Source organism: Gymnoscopelus braueri (assembly GCF_963280865.1).
Source record: "Gymnoscopelus braueri genome assembly, chromosome: 7".
Classification (NCBI taxonomy): Eukaryota; Metazoa; Chordata; class Actinopteri; order Myctophiformes; family Myctophidae; genus Gymnoscopelus; species Gymnoscopelus braueri.
The window spans coordinates 32,904,675-32,924,183 of record NC_137608.1 but is presented as its reverse complement, the minus strand read 5'-3'; the positions used below and the strand labels follow the sequence as shown (position 1 = coordinate 32,924,183).

General features: G+C 41.9%; 1 protein-coding gene across 3 annotated transcripts in view; it reads right to left on the bottom strand.

Moving 5' to 3' along the window:
* Window positions 1-1,120: 1,120 nt before the first annotated feature.
* The window catches only part of pnpla7b (patatin-like phospholipase domain containing 7b), a 33,902-nt gene continuing 15,513 nt past the window's right edge, over window positions 1,121-19,509 (bottom strand). For 2 of the 3 annotated variants that reach the window (XM_080434443.1, XM_080434445.1), the window contains 21 exons: window positions 19,153-19,314; window positions 18,492-18,569; window positions 18,061-18,266; window positions 17,604-17,735; window positions 16,827-16,950; window positions 15,946-16,150; window positions 15,060-15,209; window positions 14,343-14,406; window positions 13,412-13,580; window positions 11,343-11,525; window positions 9,777-9,895; window positions 8,502-8,658; window positions 7,789-7,905; window positions 7,329-7,398; window positions 7,000-7,116; window positions 6,703-6,851; window positions 6,447-6,599; window positions 5,947-6,063; window positions 3,970-4,054; window positions 3,025-3,158; window positions 1,121-2,156 (listed from right to left, as the gene is read on the bottom strand). In XM_080434443.1, the coding sequence (XP_080290569.1) occupies window positions 2,085-2,156; window positions 3,025-3,158; window positions 3,970-4,054; window positions 5,947-6,063; window positions 6,447-6,599; window positions 6,703-6,851; window positions 7,000-7,116; window positions 7,329-7,398; window positions 7,789-7,905; window positions 8,502-8,658; window positions 9,777-9,895; window positions 11,343-11,525; window positions 13,412-13,580; window positions 14,343-14,406; window positions 15,060-15,209; window positions 15,946-16,150; window positions 16,827-16,950; window positions 17,604-17,735; window positions 18,061-18,266; window positions 18,492-18,569; window positions 19,153-19,314 (2,763 nt within the window). In that variant the 3' untranslated portion in view covers window positions 1,121-2,084. The remainder of the gene's footprint in view (window positions 2,157-3,024; window positions 3,159-3,969; window positions 4,055-5,946; window positions 6,064-6,446; window positions 6,600-6,702; window positions 6,852-6,999; window positions 7,117-7,328; window positions 7,399-7,788; window positions 7,906-8,501; window positions 8,659-9,776; window positions 9,896-11,342; window positions 11,526-13,411; window positions 13,581-14,342; window positions 14,407-15,059; window positions 15,210-15,945; window positions 16,151-16,826; window positions 16,951-17,603; window positions 17,736-18,060; window positions 18,267-18,491; window positions 18,570-19,152; window positions 19,315-19,509) is intronic. The other variant, XM_080434444.1, reaches the window with a different exon arrangement.

Sequence of the window (19,509 nt, the reverse complement as noted above, 5' to 3'; positions counted from 1 at the left end):
CTTCAAAAAGTAAGGGCTTTTTGAAGTGACACACCTATTTATAGAATTTTATTTCGTCACGCGTCCCTCTAGCCAATCAGAGGCATTGGTGTCAACAAATTGACACGTGTCACGTGGAGCTTGCCCAATGTTAGCTTGGCTAACAATGTTTGCTCACACACGGCGGGACGAAGCGAAAACATATTCTCCACCTTCGGCGGAGACAATAAATGGCTGAGAAAACATTACTTGAGGAGTTTGCAAATGGAGTGGGCAAAACCGATTTGTGCAGTTACTGCATATTTACGCTATAGCGTTGGTTCAGTGCAGCGCTTTGAGGAAGAAAGAAAGTGGTGGGAATTCTAAAGGGAGGCCAAAAAGCAGAACTGCGCCCCCAAACCGCAAGAGTGAGCAGCTGGAGGAGGAGAGGGAACTGATTAAAACAATACATAATAATCATAAGAAGAATACATGTATGGATTTTGAGCTACAGTATCTGGCATTCTTATCCGATCTTGAGCAGAATACACCAATATAAAACGCATGTACATTAATGTTGCAATGACATTTTATTGAACTCAGAAAACCCGCTAGTACAGTGAGTGTAAGAGCAGCAAGGCGTATCACATTTATAATTGTTCTTGTATAATCTGTCCTCACGACTCTTTGTCGCCGGAATACATTCTCTCTAGAAATCTGCATACACCACCAGCAGATTATGCAGAAATGTGCATAACTTCTTTTGCATATCTCGAGAAGCATTCATTCACATCGACTTCACTTGGTGGGAAAACTGCTGACGACTCAAAGGAGTGCAGTGTCGAGTGTGAAGCTGATTGGATGAGCGTTTCTCCAGAACCGGGACGTGCCGAACAGTGGCCACGCCCTGAACGGGCATTGCACTAGTTAACCACTTAAACCCCATATAGTACGTTGTTGAGCAGAGTCCACAACATGATCTGCTCTTTTCTGCGAAGGTTTCCCCCAGAATACGGATGCTGGCGTTTAAGTGGTTAATATAAAGAACATGATATCAAAAAAATAAAATAAAATACAAAACGTTTTAATAATAATACTTTTTGGTTGTATCACATCACAGGCAACCATTTAAGAAATTATTCTCTTTTTAAAGGCAAACTTATGTTTTTTTTTACATTCTACAATAGACTTCACTAACAACATTACTAAACATACACAGGTACATTAAAACAAATGACTGCTTATTCCCATTAACAGCTACATTGAATGTTCTTGACTCAAACCCTGAACTAAAATTAATAACTTACTAACAAAATGCCAACAATTACTAATCAATCAACAATTAGTACTTTAGGAGCCGTTCTTTGACCAGCATGGTCACAAGGTACTTGGCTGCCACCGAAGAAAATTGCATTGAATGGCTTGCATGAGAATAATACCTCTTTGTACATTGCTACACAATGTACTGTACAGTAGTGTTATAAGTAATGGCATACACTACTCATAGTATAACAATCCCACTCTAAGAATTGAGTGTAAATAGGTTAAAATTATAGCTCTGATTATCCGATATTAATTACATAAAACGGCATTGATCAAGTTGCTACGGATCGTTTTACATTATATTGCTCAACATTAAAAAGGCTACAGACGGGATATACTGTATGTTAGGCCTACTAAGTAGAAGAGTAGAAAAGCTGATAGAAAATGTATGGCTTGTAAACGTAGTAGTGCAATGCCAAAGTTCAGTCACCAACGGTAGTAGAAATATTGCATTCAAAAGTGTCTAGACCAGCCATTTCCAACCTGTGGGCTATTTGCCAAATAATTGGCAAAAAAAACAAAGCTTATAATGACAAAATATCATTAATATTAAGAAGAAGAAATTAATTGAATCGAATAGGAACTTATAGTATACTACTAAGTTAGTTCCATTGGTCCAGGCCGGAACACAATCGATTTATTTGATCATTAAAATAAACATGCTCTCACACCCTCAGATGGGTGGGCCCGAACACCTTCGAGATTTTCAAGTGGGCCATGATCCACAAGAGGTTGGGAACCACTGGTCTAGACGGGGCAAAGCCCCCCCATGCCTGTCTGAGAGGCTGTCAGTATGATGGATATCATGGACCAGTGCTGTCTGAGTCAGTCTTTCTTTCTTTCCGACGTCGCTGGCGGATCTGAATCTCATCATCCTGAGAAAAACAGGTAGAGTAAAGTCAGCAGTCAGGAGAGTATCACAGTCTGCCTTTTTTTTGGGGGGGGGGGGGCATAGCAGAGAGCAAAAACTGTTATTTGGGTCGCTTATTTAACCCATTCAATACGGGAACACATCTACAAATGTCTTCTAACAGTTTTCTGAAATAAAATGTATGTTGCTATAATATCGGTGGTTCTCAAACTTTTTCATATCAAAGACCACCCAAAATTATATGGATTTGGTCACGGACCCCCATCTCAAAATATTTAGTTCCAGGGACCGGCTGAAGCAAAGATTTGGGTTAAAAACGTTTGCTTTAAAAAATATTTATATTCATAGATTTGCACACATTTTCAAGATTTTTCATAAATAGCAGATCTACAAGCTCATAGTGCGGCACTCGGTGCCGCGCTATGAGCTTGTATATCTGCTATTTTTGAATAGTCAAACAAATCTAAAATGACACAGATGCGTTGCCGGATTGAATGGGTTAACACTTTCAACATGACCCCCCTATTTTGAGCATGTCATTAGGTGACAATTAGAGCTTATAGATTGGCTATGTTTGGTGCACAACAGGCTTAAGGGGTTACTGTTGACATCCTTATTTAAATCAACATTCATTGATAATTTTGTAAATTGAACTGCACTTGAATGTCATTTTGATCATGCACAGATATAATGAGGAGCTCTAATCTTATGTCACGTATCCCCGGCCTGGCCTAAGATCAAACACATCCCGCTGTGCCTCTTCCTCCCCTTATGCTCACTGGTCATTCTCAGTTTTTTACAACTGTCAGCAGCACCAATAACCAAATAATAACAGAAGCAAGATTGCCCTTCCTTTTGACTTTGATACTTACGGTCTCTGCGGTGTCAGCGGTTTCCTCCTCCTCCTCGATGTCCAAGTCAGACTCTCTGCTCTCTGCCATCTCCTCATCATAGTCTGTCAGGTACTCATCATAGTCTGTCTGGTACTCGCCATCAGAGACTTCCTCTGCAGGCATTTAACATTACATTTACATCGGAGGCGTATAGTTGATGCTTGTACACAGAGTGACTTGACAAAAAAAAAAATGCTATTACAACACATTACATTCATAGTACAAGAATGAGGAAAATGAGGGTCATATAACCATGCAGGAATGGGTAAATGTGCTTACTGCTCACTGCGTATTATTCTGTCTTGTGTCTATTCAAATTAATCATTTGCAAAGCTTTATTTCAAAATTAGATACAGTACTGAATGTCATTTGAAAAAGAAGTGACATTCACAAACGATGAGCCCCAAATACAACACACGCACACACACGCACACGCACGCACACACACACACACACACACACACACACACACACACACACACACACACACACACACACACACACACACACACACACACACACACACACACACACACACCACCTTTTTTGTAAGATACGGCCATATTTGTGCCCAAACACAAAGAGGATTAAAATTAAGTACATTTTAAAAGATAGCAGAAAATTACATGACCAATGTCTATGATGTTTAGTTTTGTTTCGTCTTCCTTTGTATTCTGATTTTGTTTTGGTGGTGGGGGTGTTTATTAACCATGAAATTGAGGACTGTTGTTACTAATCAGCAAATAGGGAAATATAATGTTTGATGAATTTCATGATATACATAAAAAGTTTAAAAAGAAAGGTAGCAGATAACTTAAGTCCTTGGCTGATAAAAAGAAAAAACATGAATACAGCATTAGAGGAAACTGTTGTGTAGTGTTTTGGAAATGACATTTTCAGGTAGATATTTCACTGATCACTAACCATTCACCAGGGCCTGTTTGACTGGCTCGATTCTTGACACGATTTCTGCAAGGTCAGTGAAGGAAGCATTTGGACAAGTGACCACCTGAAAGACACACAATGATAGATCATGATAATGAGGTGTGAGTCAATTTAAGAGTGAAGTGATGAAAAAGACTTTCAGCAAACTTGGTAAATAAAGTTTTATAAACTAGGGATACAGTGGTTCCTTATCACATCACATTATAACATCTGAGCTACTCACTCTTGCTGCCTGTGGTTTTTAAACAGCCACCTATGCAAATGTTAACCAAACTTTTTATTATTATTTAATCAAATCGATCCCTATTTCGGCATGTCATTAAAGCCGAAAATGTGATTAATTGAAAAAGCAATTCATAGAATAATCGCTAAGAAAGTAATCGCCCTAAAGAATATGTAATGTAGCTATACAGTATACATCTATCAATCTCTGTCAACAGAACCCCCTCATTCTACCTCTGTTCTGAATATAAGGTACAAAGACAGAATGGCAGGTCATTTTTGTGCCACCTTGGTACCAGCAGCAGAGAGGTAGTCAGAGAGCCGAATCGATGTAAACAACCCAGCCTGCAAGCCGGGACAGCGGTGTGGAGTCTAACTCCACTGCTCCCTGCTTCTTTTGGATTTCTCCTCTAATGTATTTCTGAACGCACGACCATGCTCGCACAAATGTGCCATTGTAAAGTTATGCATCATCAACCTGTCCCACATGCACACTATGGAGCGTGGGTCCGGCAGGGCTTTTATTTATTTATGAGAAAACAGGCGAGACGGGAGTCAGTCCTGACCTTATAGTGGCACCGACAACAGATTTATATCAATTACCCCAAAGGAACAGGCCTAGTCTAAATAAACACATAAATCACATACATTATTTTAGTTTGTAATTGTGAAATGAATGCCTAGGTGTTCATAGTAATAAAGTGTACCGACAACTGTCATCTCGGTGTGTGTGTGTGTGTGTGTGTGTGTGTGTGTGTGTGTGTGTGTGTGTGTGTGTGTGTGTGTGTGTGTGTGTGAGAGAGTCCCCCCCCTATGCTTACTACTGTATGTTACTACCAGTATGTACTGTTACTATATTAATTATACTGTACAGTACGTGAGGTCCTCTTGTTGTTATACCATGTGAGTCATTAATATGCACATTGAATTCACATGCACATGAATGTAAGTTGTGTGTCTATATGGTATCTGCATCAACGGCACCAGTAGAAACTAGAAAAAGGTCAGGTAGGTTATTGTGGGTCAGCAGTATTCGGAATTCGCAGGATCAGGATGGAATATGAAAAATCGGACGGAGCCCCCTTCATCACTTGACTATAGAGATATGGTGTACCGATTTGCACAATGTTTGGACAAAAATTGTAGGAGCAATATGTTTTGCAAAAATCGGCCTCCTGGTGGCGCTATAAAAGGGCAATTATAAAGGGTGGCATTTGTTCCTCAATGTAGTGCGAATGTGCATGCAAAGTTTCACCGCAATCTGTTGCTGCATTCATAATTTGAGGTATTTTGTTCAAAACGGGGCACTCCTCCAAACTTTAGATGTCAATCTTAGCCAATCAGGATGGAATATGAAAAATCAAACAGATCGGTCTTGATCACACGACTATAGAGATCATGATCAAGGAGTAATATAAAAAAAAATGTTTTACATAAGTCGGCCTCTTGGTGGCGCTATAAAAAGGCAGATGTGAAAAATGCAGGGCAAAGGTTTTTCCTTGGCCTCTAGGGAGTGCGCATACAAAGTTTTACACAGATCGATGCCGTTATAGGTAAAAACACGAATCGGCCTGTTATAGCGCCACCATGAGGCGGGCACCAAAGGTGCCGGACATTAGCTGTTCACAGACGGAAGGACGGACAGACACACACACACACACACACACACGGATGGACGGAAGGACGGACAGGGTGCAAAAAATGCCTTTCGGCCTGGAGGAGACAATGACTCACGTTGCCCCTTTTGGTCTTCTGGAATTCTTCCTGCTGCCTGTCCTTTAGCATCTTGCCCACCACCCCGCTACGCTCCCAAACATCAAACAGCGTCTTCCCATGGTGGTAGCCCACCTCCTGCGGGAACAATGAGAGAGGATTAGGGAGAGAGCCAAAACAGACAGATGGGAGACTCACGGGGGTGTGGACGGTATGGACATGGACTTTTTGAATACATCTTAATTTCCTGTTCTCAGGTGTGCAGTATCAGTATTTTACTTGATTCCAGTGCAATTTAAATTGTCCTTTTACTGATAGATCTTTCATTGTTAAATGACACCATTGTTCAAGGGACAAAAGCAAATGAAACCGCATCAGAGGTACAATTATTTCACCCCACTGGCAGCTTGTGTAACCTATACTGTACATAAAATAAGAACAGTTTAAAAGAGTCATTATGAGATCAAAAGACACGTTAAGAGGGCACCACCTTCCCCCACAGTGATCAGAGGGACACTCACAGTTATCTCATCAAACTTGCCAAACTCCAGTGTGCCGTAGCGGTCGATGGGTGGCCGGATGTACTCGCAGTACTCACTGCCCTTGACCACCTCCAGCTGCCGAACACAGCAGACATAAGCAAGCCGCGTCTGGATTTCAGCCATGTTCAGCACCTGGCAGTTAGGTGTTGGGAAATATGAAGATATAGGTGTTGTAAGACAAGACAAAAAAAGGAAATATACAATCAAGAGCCTTTGTTTAATATGCAAAACTCACCTTAACTCTCTCGGCAAAGGGGTTGTAACGTTTCCATAGCAACCACCAGCCACTGAGTGCGTCTCCGTAGTTGGTGAGGTCGGTCTCGTCCTGGCTGCCCACATCGATGGCGATCACAACCTTGGCACCCATAGAGCGTGCCACATCCGCTAGAGACAGGCAGGGAAAGGCCAGGACGCATTTACAAATTAGTCTGGGTCTTACGCCAGTACCCATTTAAATCCTACATGTTTTTGTTGTAGGTCAAACAGCAAAAATATACACAAGGATGCACCTCCTGCCTATGACATTACTGACCAGGTAGGTTGTTGATATAACCCCCGTCCATGAGTAGATGTCCGTCTTTGGGGTCGCATAGAGGAGGCAGGTAGCCAGACAGGGACATACTGGCTCGAACGTACCTCCACAGTGAACCTGTAGGCCATTATCAGGATGTTATGCCATGATAGGTGCAGGACAATATACACAGGCAGACCTTAAACAACATACAAAGACTATGTGGGATGTTCACAGGTTTACACACCCTATATACATTTAAACAAAGCACTGTGTGGACATTATGTTAGACAGTATATAAGTAAAATAGGTGAAGAGTAGTGTGGGGCGGCTGGAAGAGACAGACAGACCATCAGTATGAACTCTCATGGAGGAGGCTGTGATATCTGTTGTTATGTTGAAGTAAGGGATCCACAGATCCTGATTAGAGACAGAAAGAGAACAAGGACAGGTTTCGTAAAACATTTTCCACTGGGTATGGTCAGTGGTAAGTAACTAAAGTAAGTATTATGTTTGCTCAATATTAGACAGTCTTGAACATAATGCACATACTGACATATCAGTAGTAGTGTAGTGTACAGTACACAAGGTTTTTTACCATTATTACAATGTGTAGTCACATCAAATGTATTACTTTTGTTGCCTAAAAAGCCTGCTAGTATCTAATCACAGAAAAGGACAATGACAAGAAAAAGTGAACTGTCATAATAAAGGATTTAAACTGAACTGAACTGAGAAAGAATATCTGTCTCTGTGTAAAATAAATCACCATGTGTAACAGTGGTAGAACTTCATCATAGAATGTGTCACCTCTATCTGTTTCCCCTTGAAGACAGAGCTGATGCAGGTGTTGAAGGCAGATCCAGAGAACATGGAGGTGGCTGGGTAGGTCAGGTCTAGAAGCTTCTTGAAGATGGATCCCATATCCTGAGGTTGGAAATATGTCAACATATTTTAATACCCAACTTATGGGCTATATTATAAGGTATATAAAGGTCTATGAAGACAACACGTCTCTTAGTATGGGAGACTTCAGGAGCAACATGGGTATGGGCTGGATTCAAATCCATGATGTACTGGAGGAAAGAGTATTAACCAGCGAAAATAGCCGAGCTACAAGCTCACACAACATGTCGCAATGTTGTCACCTTGTAGATCGTCTATTTTCGCTATTTTTGAAAAAAGAAAAAGAATAATTTGGACATTTTTGAACGTTTTTGGAAAATGATTAGCTAGCTGCCTAGCAGAAATATATTTTAAGGATATTTGCTTCCTGTTCTCATGAGGCGGAATTACAGACAGATTACAGATAGTTTGGTTCAAGCGACTAGTTCTGTGTAAAGCCTAATTTACATGTTGGTACTCTGTGTACTCTGTGGCACGATGGTGTCGCGCGCCGAAAATAACAGACCTACAAAATCGTCATCTTTCGACACGCGACACCGTTGTGCGACAAAGCATACATTAGTCTTGAAGGGGGCGGGGTTTGTTGTCCCTGGCACATTTGTATAATATTCACCCACCATGGCCCACTCACGAGCCCGGACCTTCATGCGACTGCAGCTTCTCTCCTCAGCATACAGAGCTCCCATGAAGGAGCCAATGGAGGTGCCACCCACCATGTCAACAGGGATGCCTGCCTCGTTCAGTGCCCGCAGTATGCCAACCTGTGAGCACCCTCTGAAATGACACAAATATCCGTTAGACAACATCGCAGAAGCCTTGTATGTCCGAAACGGTTACTTTTCAGGAAATGGAAAAAATTGTGTTCTAAATAATAGACCCACTGTAGTTAATATTTAACAAAAAACTCTTGTAAATACTTTTCATTGGTTAAATATTTATAAAACTCAGTGTCTTTATTGTGTCTGTATTTTTATATTATACGTAGCCAAAATGTTTCAAAAATTCACAAATGTTTAAAAAAAATACAAGTTCACGCATTGCGACTAGTGAACTTGCGGATTGTCCATTTTTGCTACTTTTGTGTTACATTGCCATATAACGAAGTATAAAATAGGGCACTAATTAATGAAAAACTACAGAACTACAGGGTTTATGCTCGAGAGCAATGATATGATTTGGTGGATGATTTTATCCAAAGTGACTTATAGTATAGTACATACATACACAATACTGTACAGTATAGTACCCAGAGGAGCATACATTAATAGCATGGTTGACCCTAATGGGACCATCAGAGACATCAGAGAGCATCACATCTGACAGTTGGTACTTCATAGTAGCACAGCCACAGGCACATACATTTTTAAACATGGTTGCTCCAAGTGGGAAGCAAAACCAATAAACCAATAATCGTGGTCAGTATTTATGCCCTGCTCTATACGTTGTGATACACAGGGGCACCGACCTTACAGAACTCTGGACAAAAAGGATGAACAGCATTTCCTGAGAAAGAGGTGTAGCTTATAGTAGCAGTACTTCTATATATACTTTATACTATAAAGTATATATTAAGCCTAACAATACTCTCAAGTGTGTAGCTGACAAGAGTACGCACCTTGTCAAAGCTCCAGGACAAGCCAGAGCAATGATGGGAGAGAAAAAAACATGCACAGACAGACAGACAGACAGACAGACAGACTGTACTAACAGACTTACAGAGAGGATATCAGAAGGAAGAGACCGACAAGCAAGAGACAGACAAACAAATAATTAACACAGATACACAGTAAGAAAAGGAACCGCGACAAGTACAGTACATAGTGGAGTGTTGTTGGCATGCATTTTGCCATGGTGTGTGTGTGTGTGTGTGTGTGTGTGTGACATCGCAGTACCTGGCACCTCCTCCACCCAGAACTAAAGCGATACAGTTTCCCGTCAAAACACGGGCCAGACGGGAGAAGTCTGAGTGACGATCTGGAGGCTTCTCAAACACACGCTGGTACAACTCTTTCTGAAAACACACACAATCTTTACTATTACACTTGCATACCATATGAGGTTCATTGCCTTAGCCCTAAGCCAGACGTCCAACCATAAGCCTTGCTCTGAAGGCTGACACACACATACTCCATGCACGTCGTCCCCAGTGAACATATTCAATGTGTGCTCTTATGCACCTGTGGAGGTAATAAACCCACATCCACTCATATTTGAAAACCACAGCCTGCAATATTATGAGAGCAGGAGAGAAAACAAATCCAAAAAGACAGCTTCAACAACATTCTGTTCACATATCAAAACTACCAACCCGAATGCTCACACACACATAGGCATTATGGGTTATCTTATTGTGAGTTTCTCTGCTAACTAACAAGATAGGTCCGGTCCAGAGTACACTTGCATGAGTGCCGTGTCTGGTGGGAATGGGGCGTAATTCTAATGCAAACACTAAATGTTATGTTGGCCATGCAAGATTCCATGCGCACACACACACACACACACACACACACACACACACACACACACACACACACACACACACACACACACACACACACACACACACACACACACACACACACACACACACACACACACACACAAACCTAACTAGGCCAGTGCATTCTACAAAAAGCTCACTGACATGGTGGTTTGCTTGTGAGCCACACGCTGCGGTTGCATGAAATGTTAAAGATAAACTAGCAGGCAGCCCAGGAAGCTGAATAATCCCCATGTGTCACGGCTTCTGACTTTGATGGATGGACTGTGTTTTCCAGTACATCATTCTGGACATGCTGTTCTTGGGACAGGCCCCACATGGGTTGTTGATGGTGTATGTGTGTATGTATCAGAGCATGCGAGCGGAGTGGAACGCAGCGACCAGATTTCGATTGGAGCGCTGAGTGAATGTTCAAGAAGGTCGAAGTGGTTTGGATCTCCATCACATGCTTGAGCGTGCCCAGTTCACAATGCACCTGTGTAGGCTACATTCCTTTCTGTAAAATAACATGTCAATAACCATGGCATTTGCTAGGTACATCAATAAACTAACTAACTGACAGTACAGATTATTAAAGTTAAATAAACACATGTGTGTCAAATGTCTCCACAAGTATAGTGGAATTTGAGAAACAGACATTGAGGACAACTTTGAAAAAAAAAAACAATGTGTCCTTTCTTACTTTTCTTACTTTTCTTAAAACTTACTTCAGAAATCTCTTTTTAACCATAAAACAACCATATGGTTGTTTTATGGTTAAAAAGAGATTTCTGAAGTAACTTTTACAATTAGGAAAATATTCAGATTGAGGTCGGGGTTCAGATTAGCAGTTTAGAGGTTGGATTTAAGGGTTAGCCTTGGAGTAATCTATCAAGAACAGATTCAGAAAGGTAAAAAAACAGCAGAGGGCGCTGTTTTTTCCTGTTTTTTGGTTGTGTGCTGCTGTAAACATGTGTACCAGTTTGGGCAGAGTCCTTCTGGAGAACACCCTGCGGGGGCAGGAGAGGTGCAGGTGTCTGGAGATCCAGCTCCTCATGTTGAGCCACTCGGCCGTTCCCTTGGGTGGCGGGCCGTCCTCACGGTGCAGCAACACCAGCTGCTTCTGGGCTCGCACCGCACTGCCCTCCAGCATACGCTCCAGCTACACACGCACACACACACACACGGCAGGTACAGGGTGGTATTCAAAACTGGGACCAATATAAATACAGAATCGTTCTCCTTTTTCACTGACAGTCGGCTATACTGCCGTTTTTTTTACAAACGTTCCTCATTTGTATAACACGCCTAAGTGCCGCGCTATGAGCTTGTAGATCTGCAATTTTTGAATTGCCAAAGTATAAAATAATGGTTATAGCTATAAAATCTAAAATGACACAGATGCCTTCCCGGATTGAATGGGTTAAGCCACAATAGAGCAGTGTTTTCAAACTGTCATTTCAAGGACCCCCTTTTTTTGGTATGCATGCATTAGCCCACGGACCCCATAACTCTTTGAGAGTTATACAAATGGAACCAAATGGACCCGTAACCTATATGGGTCTATTTGGAGCCCCCTCAAGGAACCCTGGGGGACCCCACTTTGAGAACCTGTGGTATAGAGAGTACAGAACACAACATTAGCAAAGTACTGGAGAGCAGGCTTTGTCCTTACAGGGGTTCAGCCTCTATGCGTCTATCCATGTGACATTTGCTGAGCATGCATGCACTATATCCAGCAACATCCTGCTTGCTCAGTTGTTGGTATTTACGTTGGGCGTCGCGGATACTGCATCATTACAGGTGCAGAAAGGGATTCATTTCTAATATGTGCCGCGCTACGTCAATCAAAAAGCACTAATCCCTAATCATAATACGACTAGGACTCAATAGCGTTTCAGTATTTCATCAATTATCTCTAATAGCTGCTTATCCTGATTAGCCTAATTACAAAGTAATCTAGAGCCTAATAATCACATCTAGAGTAGACCAATCACACACTCATTAGCGACAATATTCAGGCAAGCAAGCTTTATGCAGATGGGGACATTAAGATGAGGCATTAATCTGCACATGATCTCTCAAAGGGGCAGGTTCTACATATTTTTGCAAGACCATATTCCACTACCGTACATTTGCAAAATGTATTAACATAGTTCAGCATGAATATTACGCTTTCAAGGTAACTGATTTGAAGATTGAAAATAAGGAAATTTGGTTGTTTGATCATCAAAGTCAAACTCATCTTTAGATCACTTAAACTGCTGGAAATTACATTGAACAAATGTGCAGGATACTTCAAAAGGTTTGGGTACAGGCTTCCTACAGTATGTGGAGGAATTATATCATTACAGCCCCCACTACCAGAAAACAGCTCTAGATAGACCATAAATCAAAATAGAGGTGCACACATTTGACTAAAATCAAGAAAGGTAAGGGAGATGAGCATGCAGCCTAAGGGTGGCGCTAGAGGAAAAGCCTGCAATGTGACTATTAGTTTCTGTTTCTTGTGAGTCTAAAGCTGACATTTTAGCCTGAGGTGGTGGTGCAAGGTCATGATGTCACTCAAATGGTTCATCCTCCAGTGAGCATGAACACACTGACTCAGCAAGTTTCATGGCAATCTAGCCAAGGAAAGGCTATGGGGAATCAGGGGCTATTTTCAAATCAATGAGCTGGTAGAATCAGGAGCTGGTAGCTCATTTTAGATGAGCTGGTAGCTCACTTCGTGCTGCGCAATGAGCTTGTAGATCTGCCATTTTTGAAAAAGATATATAAATGTTATTAAAAAAATATTTTTTCAAGCGAACATTTTTAACTCAAATCTTTGCTCCCATGGAACAAAATATTTTGAAATGGGGGTCGACGGCCAAATACATATAATTTTGGGGGTCCTTGACGTGAAAAAGTTTGAGCACCACTGATATAGAAACATACGTTTTTTCAGATTTAGAAGACATTTGTAGAATCGGCCTCAGGTCTTAATGGGTTAAATATTAGAACTGGAGGTAAAAAAAAACTGAGAGGTCAAATGTTGTTTGGCCTCACCTCCCCCACGGTGGGCTCTTGTTCTCCCAGTCCCACAATGATGATGCAGTCGGCCTGTCGGATACAGCGCTGGGTCCAGGGGGTGAGGGTGGGGTCTGACTGGTACAAGACAATACGATGGATGTCCTCCTGCTGTCCCAGCCAACTGGACAAACGGTACTCATGGACACTGCATAGAGATAGATCTGGCATGAGCTTTTATCTAATTCAGCCCAACACCAAAATACCTAATTTAGGAAGCTATCTACAGCACATCTTCCTTGCAGAATAAATAAATAAATAAAATTGACATTGTGGTGGTCTATGTAGTAATCAATTAGCCTTCGCCCAGGGTCCTATTTGACTCGTATTTCAATTACGTAGGCAGGAAGTGACTCGAGTTTTACATTGGACAACACTTTCCACTTATATGGCTGCATCCGAAAACACATACTATATACTTCATACTCAATATGGGTTCTACGGTTCAACATACTTTTGTGTGCATCCAGTGACCCGTCCGGTGGCCAGCAGAGGTACTACACATCCATATTTCCGTTTCATTATTGTGTATGGCAGTTAAACGTTGTTTGTATTGGACTTGTCCTTGGGTTTCATGTCCTTGGTTTTAGTGTTAACAAATATTTACACTCTAGATTAATGGAAGAGTAAATTACATTACGTCACTACTGTATTGTCACTACTGCCTTGCATGTTGGTATATTTATGTCGTATAGTGTCCAGTGATTGCATGCTGTAATATTTCCCAGACATATACGCACATATATACAATATACTGTAGGTGTACTGTAGTTCATACTGTGGTTTTGGACATGCAAATACATTTCACATGCTGTTTTGGCATACTAAATAGTATGTTAGTATGGAATTTCGGACACAGCCTTTGTGTTTGTCAACTGATTATTTCCCATGATGCAAGGCAAATTCTGACCTGTCCAAGGCAGCGGCGCCCAGTCGCTGTTTGATACTGTCACTGGTCAGGAGCAGAGTAGGACCTGCAGAAACATGAACAGACATTAGACGTTAGAACCAATTATGCATGGTGCTTTAAACCAGCTGGTACACTGACCACATGGTGTTGGTGTCCTGAGTTGGAGTTTGGCTTGGGACCTCAGTCACATGACATCCTCCCTCATGCAAACTTTGTTCAAATATGAGTATTGTCTGCTATCTACTGTATGAGTTCATGTTCTATTACATTACACTAAACTGAGTCCTGCATGTCCATTGCTGGTAGGTCTGAACATACATCCTTGAATACTTACAATTATAAGCATAGCATATTATGTAAGCATAAGAGCATAAGAAATATACAACATTTTCAATACCTTATTAACCACATGATCTCCAGCGTCCCTATTCTGGGGTGAACATTCGGTGAGAATAGCAGATCTACAAGCTCACAACGTGTCACAATGCAGTACATTGTGAGCTTGTAGATCAGCTATTTTCAGTGAGAGAATTGGTGTAGAGGGAAAGTAAATCTGCGTAGCAAGTAAAGAGCCCTGGGGGACCCCAGTCAACTACTAGGGTTGCAAACTAAGAAACTATGAGCAAAAACTACAACTAATGTTGTTTTGATTGCTGTACTCTAGACTGGTCAGTCAAAACTAATGAAATGTCAATGTGTCTGCACTGCAGGATGTACCAATGCCACTGAGTGCGTGCTGCAGCTCCAGAGTGAAGGCGGTGAGTGGCACCTCGTCGGACACGGGTAGGATGGTGACAGTCGCCAGGTTGGACACTGGGTTCCCTGCATCCCATTTGCTGGTGGGGGTGTGGAGGCCCAGACCGCGAGCTGGAGGGGATGTGAGGATGGCGTTAGTGCATGCCGTGCACATCGGGCAGATTAGCTGCAAGCAGTGGAGCCACTTACATGTCATAGTGGATGACCAATAATCATTCAAGAATAGAATCCAAAAGCCATGGTATTTGAGGGACAACAAAACACCTATATTCAGCTTTTCATCATCTTACCAGTGAAATACTGCACATTTATATAACAGCATCGATTTACCATGTTATGATGGCTTACCTACAAAAGTGACAACACACTCATGCACTAACACACAATCACTCACTCACTCACACACGCATGCATGCACACACGCACAGACACACACACGCACAGATACACGCACGCACAGACACACCCACGCACGCACGCACGCACACACGCACGCACGCACACACGCACACACGCACACACATGATAGAGGCCATAGTTTGCATTAATATTTCTATAATTGTAAATGGTAAATGGAAGGCATTCATATAGCGCCTTTCTCCAAAGCGCTTTACAATGTATTTCACATTCACACATACATTCACACACCGACGGCGAAGGAAACCATGCAAGGCACCAACCTGCTCATCGGGAGCAGTTAGGGGGGGTACAGTGTCTTGCTCAAGGACACTTCGACACGCAGCCAGAAGGAGCCGAGGATCGAACTGGGAACCTTCCGATTCCCAAGGCCGGCCACTCTACCTCCTGAGCCACTGCCGCCCGGCAATAAGTCAAAAAATATACTTACAGGTTGCATGTGTACCTGCCAACGGTCCGTTGACCTGCTGCATATTACCAAGGATCTTCTGTCCCAGCAGGTGGATGAGTCTGGTGACTACCTGAGGATACCGTCTCTTGATGGAGTTGAGAGCCCCCTCAGGCAGCTTGGCCAGCTCAGAGTCCCTGACGGCATGCACTGTGGTGGCCCGGTTCATGTGTGTCAGAGCCTCAACCTGGGAAATTGGATAATTCTAGTAAGACTTGGAAATAGCCAGTGTTCAATTTGCAATAGCAGATTTACATGCTCACAACGTGTTGCATAGTATACAGGGTTTAAGTCGTTATGAACATGCCCCCCCTGACCCAAATATTTTTCAAATAAATTGAAACCTGGAAATAATAATAACAATACATTCTTGGTATAACACCACATTATAATAGAAAGCAGCTCAATAAAGACCACAGTGGAATCATCCTTGGTGATTTTAAATTATGCAAGCTGATTTGTATTTATTTTTTATGCTAAGCATATCCTCTTCAACAACTGTCAGATTTCAGACAAACTGAAAAGTGACTGTGCCCTAATAGAGGACCAAAACACTAGCTGCTCTCACATCTGTTTTGTTTTTTTCAACCTACAGTCCGTAAGTTTTAAGTCTGTGGTCTCCGTCTCCTCTCCTCTCTACTTCCATTAACATGGCCAATCAGTAGGTGTCCTACCCAACACCAGGGTGTACATTTCTCAAATGGAAGAGTAGGGAGATCACCTCCAACCACTGCAGTTGTACTAATGATATTGTATTAACATACTCTACCATACAGATTGGTTAAAATAATGTTTTAGTCATTAAATCCTGGATTGTACCATTACATTTGTCATAATCAAATCACCCCTTATTTTGGACTCACCACACCAATGAGGTCTCCACGACCATACTCCCCTGTCAGCTCTTTCTTCCCATCATCCTTTGCAATGACAGAGCGCAGCCGGCCGCTGAGAACGATGAAGGTGCTGTCCGATTTTTCTCCCTGTCTGAGGGGGAAAAAAACGACAACATTTGAGAGCTACAGTTAAGATATTTGGCAGATGTTTTTATCCTTTCATATATATCCTAGACCAGCCACTGTATGCGTTGGCCCAGAAGTGAGCTTAAAAACTGCACCACTGACAAATAGTACAATAATAATGCTTGTTATTGATTTGAACTAATAAAAAATCAATTAAGTTGAGCACTGCAAAGTGCATGAAAAGCTACTGTAATGAGATTGTCTCGTGTCTGTGTGTGTGTGTGTGTGTGTGTGTGTGTGTGTGTGTGTGTGTGTGTGTGTGTGTGTGTGTGTGTGTGTGTGTGTGTGTGTGTGTGTGTGTGTGTGTCTCTGTACATGTACTGTATGTAGGTATAGTATGTAGGTATGTAGTGTCTCTATTTTGGGCATGTTATGGGTGAATTCTTTCAAAGATATTCAAAAAGATTTTTCCAAATTGATCAAAAAATTGCGGAAATAGCAGATCTACAAGCTCACAACACGTCACAATCCAACAAGTTGTTCACTTACAGATCAGTTTGAATATATAGGGCTTAAGTTGTTAACTCTGAGAATTTGGAAATGGAACCAAAGGGTTCCCATTTGTACACACTCAGATTTTTTTTTTACTGTGTATGTAGAGTTTCATACAGTAGCTACCTGTAGACGGCCCTGCCAGCCTCCACAGCCATCCAGTCCAGAGCAAAGTCAATCTGTCTGACGAAGGACGACACCCTCTTCACCACTGTATGAGCAAAGTTCAAAACTATCCTGGGCTCCGCACGTAAGATTCTGCAAACACACACACACACACGCGCACACACACACACACACACACACACACACACACACACACACACACACACACACACACACACACACACACACACACACACACACACACACACACACACACACACACACACACACACACACACACACACACACACACACACACACACACACACACACACACACACACACACAAAAAGCAGATACTAGGCTCAGTATTCTGTCCCAAATTTGACATTGATAAGTGTCCATTGTTTGTACTTCTATCTATAGAAGTACAAACGCCATTTCGCCATTTCCCCACACCCTCCATGCAAACACCTACTCATAGAAGTGGGCCTTTGAAATGGAGAGGAACGTGCAGTCCCTGTGTGCTTTAACACTGAAGATGAGCGGCTCTCCAGTGAGCACGGCCAGGTGGCCCACCATCTCGCCTGGGTGGGCCACAAACAGCAGGGAGTCCTCCTCGCGGTCGATCATACGCTGGTACACATGGAGCGACCCTGAGATCAGAAAGGCCACGCTCGCATCCTGGGGAGAATACACGGACATGGAGATGAACCACGTAAGCCCTTAAAACGACAAATATTATTATTTTTAAACATTTTGCCTTTTATAAACATGCCTAAAATAGGCACGCCAGGTTTAAAGTGGTTAAGGAATAGGGTTAGCCCCCCAAAAAGTAAAAAGATTAGATAAATAAAGAAAAGCAACAGAGATGTTCTGTTCTGTGACATCTCAAAAGGCAAGACTGACCTGGTCTCCTTGATTGGCCACCACACAGCCAGCTTTGACCTGACGTATATTGACTCTGCCCTCCAGCAGATTTGGGTCCTAAAAGAAGAACAAGGATTATAATTGACAGTTTAGGAATTTAACGGATGCTCATATGCAAAGTGACTTACAAAGGAAGCTGCATGAATCAATAAACAGTTAAGTAAGAAAACAATTAGGTGCTACAATTAATTAATTAATTCTAATTAGGATGGAAGGTAAACATAAACCTAGCATCTGCCTGAATAATAACAAACAGCATGTAGCATCTGTGGGAAAGCAAACCGCAAACATCTACCTCAATAACAGCATAGTACATCTGCGTAACATAACTAGCATCAAAAAGCAAGCGAACTCTAAAAAGTGGCAGTGAGAGTCTTAAAATGTGCATTTTCAGACTGCAGTGGAAGATGGTATTGACAGTGATAATCCACTGGGGGGGATTCCAGATGTATTCCAATTAATCACAATCACAATATTCAGAAAAAGTTCTAGAATTAAATATTAAATATTTTAAAGATGTTGTAGATAGTTGTAGATCTGCTATTTACGACCAATGCTCCCCCTCAGAATAGGGATGCTAAGGTTCAAGTGCTTAAAGGTACATGTCTGTATGCAGAAACAGATCCAGGCCACACAGTACCTGCAGTTGGATGACCTGTAACAGGTCCCTCTTGGCAGCTTGGAAGATGGCGCTGACCCTGTTATAGTGACTATGGTTGGTGTGTCCCCCTCCAGGTTCATCACTGTAGTGGTACACAGCAGACGGGACGTCGAGCATGGTCACACTTTTCTTCCTGTGGGACTGAGGGGGAATGATGGAAGAGAAAAGTAAGACATGATCATCGATCAGGTCATTTAAGTCTATGGTTGTGACAGTTGAAACTAAGCTTTTTAAGACATATACAAATAATAAATAATAATAATAAAACTTTATTTAGATAGCACTCTTTCAAAACTGGGTTACAAAGTACTTTACAAAGGAAACAACAAAAGAAAA